This window comes from Macrobrachium nipponense, chromosome 30 (genome assembly GCF_015104395.2).
Source record: "Macrobrachium nipponense isolate FS-2020 chromosome 30, ASM1510439v2, whole genome shotgun sequence".
Lineage (NCBI taxonomy): Eukaryota > Metazoa > Arthropoda > Malacostraca > Decapoda > Palaemonidae > Macrobrachium > Macrobrachium nipponense.
Window position 1 is genome coordinate 17,351,224 of NC_087218.1, and position 5,358 is coordinate 17,356,581.

Consider the following 5,358-nt stretch of genomic DNA (forward strand, 5'->3'; position numbering starts at 1 on the left):
CTATTCTCCTGAATTAGATTAAGTAATCACTCCCAAACTCCCAAATTATTAATTACTACATTGAAATTGTCAAGTCTTTTAGAGAATCCCATTCTCTAGTATAATGCTATGAACCCATCTGAAACAAAGAGACATATCCATTATATTCCCCAACACATAATTAAGTATTAAATAAATGTAAACACATTACACTTCTCTCTTTTCAAAAGCAACTTTTCCTAAGTCTTTTTAAATGTGCCATACCTTTTCGATGGGCTTTCTTGACCCCGAGTCCTCCAAACCGCCCTTATCGCTTATCTCAGGAGAGTGTCACCTTTCTCTCCAGTGTCGGGCGGTTGGACCCATCATTACACGCACAAACACATGCACATATCCGGACACACCTTAAAAATCACATAGCAATGGCGAGCTTCTCCAACCTCCCATTGCATGATCATCAATTAAATTCTTTTATTTCAGCAAGCCTTCGAGGAAGGCTTGTCGCTAGGCCGTCTCTTGTCATGATTGAAAAAAACTGAAGTTTTACAATTCACGGACACATTTGCTTTTTCCTTTAATATATACATATATGTATATATTATATATATATATATATATATATATATCTATATATTATATATATAATATATATATATATATAACATATATAATATATATATATAATATATATATATATATATATATATCTATATATTATATGATATATCATATATATATCATATATACATATATTATATATCTATATATATATATAATATATATCTTAATATATATCTATAATATGTATGTAAATCTATGCCTTGTGCTCTTTGTATTCTATAGGTAAAAGGATGCTGTAAATTGAAAAATTTATTCATGCAATACATTTAATAAAAAAACATTAGGTAAAGATAGAATAAAGAATAGAAATGAATGGTTATTATACTGTTTGGTAGTTTCAGTAGCTGAAGAGAGATAATGAAAATTTATGGCTTACTGTGTGCTAGAAAAAGTGATTGCTTGGCGATCGTTCGGTACTCGTAAGTGCTGGATGTAAACAGAAGTTTGGTAGCTTTGTTTTTTTTTTGTTTGATTGTTTATTTTAGTTAATGGTTACTTAATAATTATTTGAAATGAGTACATACATTACATTTAATAAAAAAAATGTGAATTAGATATCATAAAATATAAAATAAATCAGACTGCTATCATCAAAGCCAACAAATACGTATTTTCTAGAATTCTTCTTCGATTTTAATATTACGTATATGCTTCATTATAGCTGTCAGTAACTCGGTATCTCAATTAGGTAAAGATAGAATAAAGAATAGAAAGGTATGGTTATTATACTGTTTGATAGTTTCATTAGTTGAAGAGAGATACTAATGAAAATTTATGGCTTACTGTGTGCTAGGAAAAGTGATTGCTTGGCGAATGGTACATACTGATTATTTATACATTTTATTGGCATATTCTAAGCTTTTAGCTTCTTAGGTTTAGACGTCAGAATCATAGACTAGGCTACAGTAGCAACTACTAACATAGGCTAGGCTTATTGCTAAGGGACATATGCTAAAGTCCTAATATATGCAGTAAAAATGGGGTTGAACATTACATGCAGTAGAATATTACTCAAGTATGTACAGTATTTTGCCTTTTTGGAGTCATATTTCTTCCGTTGGATCGGCGTTGTAACCCTAGAACATGTGTTGCAGGCCTGCAAATATAATTTACTGGGGTGTTTTTGTAGGGCTTGGAACGGATTGGGAATTTTACATGTAAAATGCAGTTCAAGATATGAAAAACTCATGATATGAAGGCCGCCTCGGAACGGATTAATTTCATATCTCGAGGTACCACTGTGTATATATATATATATATATATATATATATATATATATATATATATATATATATATGAATATATATATAATACATATATATACTATATATATATATATATATATATATATATATATATATATAGTATATATATATAGTATAATATCTAATATACACACACATATATATATATATTATATATATATATATATATATATATACATATGTATATATATACATATGTATAATTAATGATATTCCTGAGTTAATTAAATTTTAAAAGTTATACTGTTAGGCTTGAATTATTTCAATTTTCTTTAAGTTAAGAGAAGAAATAATTTATACTCGTGCAAATCTGGTGCATTCATTTACTAATTAGAGGAAACCCAATAGTTGCACATAACATAAAAGTCCGAGAGAAAGGTTGGACAGCATGATTGAAGAAAACTAAAATCATGTGTGATTAAAGGTAACTTTTTTGTAGGCTAAAACTTTACAATGAAAGTTATCTCATTTTCAGGTTAAACCAAACAACCATGAAAGGAAAGAGGCCCCAAAACAAACAATTCATAGTTTTCGCAATGTTATTTGGACTCGGTGGACTAATCGTTTACTTCAATTCTGGAGCGTTTTTGCATTTTCACACTCGTTTTGGGACATATTGCAGTAGCCAACTATCTAGCAGTAAGTTGCCATTCCTGTGTTAAAATCAGATACTGTACCTTTACCGGTGCCTCACTTTCTTCACTACTCCCTGGGACATTTCTTTTTGCCTCCATAATTCCTTCCTTGAGGCTTTACTATACACTGGCCATTCTTTAGCAAGAAGTTACCTGTAAGAATATACACTTTAGCTGGGAATACTTCATCAACACATAATATGTTAAATATCTACTTCTGGTATATCATATATACAAACAATAGTCATTATTCATACTTTTCTATTTTTTCACTTTATTCCTGAGATAATTCATCAATTTCATTTTAATCTCATTTCATTTCCTGATAATTTTCCCTCTCTCTTTACCACTCTTCCTCAAGAAGGACTAACAGTCAAACCCTATTGTTTATACTAATTTCTAATTATTTTCACTATCATTTCAGTTGCCCTCCCTCAGTCATCAAATGCCTTTCGAGATGAGGTTTACGCTCCTATGATGGAGCTCTTCCGAAAGAAAGCTGCGGGACAGCTGGTTCCAGGACTGAAAAGGTATTTCAATATTTTGCCTCGTGGAATGTCCAATGGCTACTCGTCAATGTACGAAAGGGGCCCCATTAGTGTAGTTTGATGCTGTGGACTTCAGAACTCAGAACCAATAGAGAATATTCTCCTTTTTTCATAAAAAGGCATTTTTCAGAAATGTTTCTGAATTTTCCAGTTAGCTTTGGGTCTTCATTTTCCATCCAGGAGATTCCACAATTATCGCTATATTACAGATGATTTTTCGAAAATAATACAGATTTCTTTTAACTCAGATTTAGATCTGGCGCTGTACCCCGTGTGCTTCTTTGGTCAGTGCCCTTCTTAAGTTCTTTCTGGATGTCCGTGTTTTCCCATGTTGACAAAGGCCAATGCCCTCTACACTGTGAAGTGATCTATGATGTAGAAAAGGTAATTATCTTGAAACTATTGATCCATGATCCATATCCATCTTAAAGTAGCTGTTTTCATAATTACTCACAGGTTCCTTTGCCGTTTTCAATGAGTATTACATCCCGCTGTTGCAAGAGGTATCAAAAACCTACGTAAGTGTACAGAATGCTGAAAATGTCATTAACTCACTCCACACCAATTTCATTCCAGAGGAATACTGCAGATGCTGTCATCATCTACATGGGAGGTGCACAAGATTCTCAGACTATCACAAAGAAATTATCACCCCGTGACCCTCAGCAGCCTTGGGTCATGATGGCCTTTGAAACGCCACTATACTCAAACAGTATACACAAAGTCAGATATGAAAACTACAACGGACTATTTAACCGAACGATGACTTACCGTCAAGATGCCGACATAATGGTTCACCATGGATTTATTGTCCACAGAAATGAATCCCACTTACTCCCCAGATCATGGGTCGTCCCTCCAGTAATGGAGGTAATAAATGCCCCGAGGAAGTTAGCAGTGACATTTATATCCAACTGTAAAGCAAAGTCCAACCGTCTGCAATACATCAAAAGGGTTGAGAAATATGCTCAAGTTGATGTTGTTGGAGAATGTGGGCCTCTGGAATGTGGTGATTCCATGTATGTAGAACACCGGTATGATGTAACTACAAACCAGTGCTTGAAGATTGCTGGCAAACACTATCTCTTCTTCTTTGCTTTCGAGAACAATTTCTGCAAAGAATACGTCACGGAGAAAGTCTACAATCTGCTATATTATCCAATTGTTCCAGTGGTTCGAGGATCAGCGAATTACTCAGCACTTCTTCCCCCAAATTCTTACATCAACGCCAACAATTATTCGCCTAAGGAGCTGGCAGAGAGATTGCTTTATCTGAAAGAACATCCCAAGGTAAAAGCAGTTTCATATTTCTTCATTTTTTACTTATATTACAGATCAAACAAGGCCAAATTGCTTAAAATATGGTATTGGTCAGCTTGAAGGATTCAGAGTACAGGGATGTAGGAAGAAGGTGTAGCGCCACTGAATGACAGAATAAGAAGAGTGAATGAGAAAAAAAGTGTGTTTGAAGTGCAGTTGTGATACAGAAACGAATGATTAAGGTAGCAAAAGACAAAGGGGGCTGAAAAAAGATGGTTAAAAGCTAACTAAAAGGTTAAAGTCCAAAGTGAGATGTTATATGAAAAGAGTGTTAATATCTGCAAATGGAGTTCTTCAGCAATAGAGTAAACATTTTGAAGAGACAAATGTAGTGCAATTAAGAGGCATGGAATGGAAAGGGCTACATTTATAACAAATGTTCAGCCCTGGGACGTATGACGTTATTCATTGCTGCAAAGGAAATTTAGAGTAAAAGGTTGGTTGATTGTATTCCAGGAGCACTCCAAATGGCTGGGAGTCTCCATGGGTTCTCTCACTGGTGTCCTGTTCACCAACTTCTAAATGGAAGTTACTGAGCAGCATGTCTTCACCAGGATCCCAAAGCTGCCCTGGACATAAGATACATAGATGATACCTTCATCAATGCTGCCAATGAGATCGAATGGAGACACTGTGTTGAAGATTTGAAGAAGAATCAGTCCTTCATTTCACATGCGAAAGAGCTACTGATAGTACCACAGCTTCTTGACATCAGGCTCAGACTCAACAGCAATGGAGAGTGCCTAGATAATTCAATACGTCAGTAATATTCCTACCATCAAGCAATAAGAGTATCAGGAATGGCATCAACAGTTTGTATCAGTGGGAGAGCCTTGTCCCTCATGAGTGGATAAGGACCATAAAATGATTCTACAGGGATAAAATATAGAAAAAAAAACCAGCACGGAAAAACATCATTTGGGCACATGTAACTCATGCCAAAATAGACACAACTGTTGAACTTTCAATATATTCAGGAAGAACAGCCC

The 5,358-nt window shown here is 34.3% G+C and overlaps 1 protein-coding gene across 1 annotated transcript; it reads left to right on the forward strand.

Moving 5' to 3' along the window:
• The first annotated feature begins 3,589 nt into the window (after positions 1 to 3,589).
• On the forward strand, positions 3,590 to 5,136 carry LOC135201988 (alpha-(1,3)-fucosyltransferase C-like). The gene is made up of 2 exons (XM_064231265.1): positions 3,590 to 4,339; positions 4,924 to 5,136. The coding sequence occupies exons 1-2, from the start codon at positions 3,590 to 3,592 to the stop codon at positions 5,134 to 5,136; spliced, it is 963 nt and encodes a 320-aa protein (XP_064087335.1).
• The last annotated feature ends 222 nt before the right edge of the window (positions 5,137 to 5,358 follow it).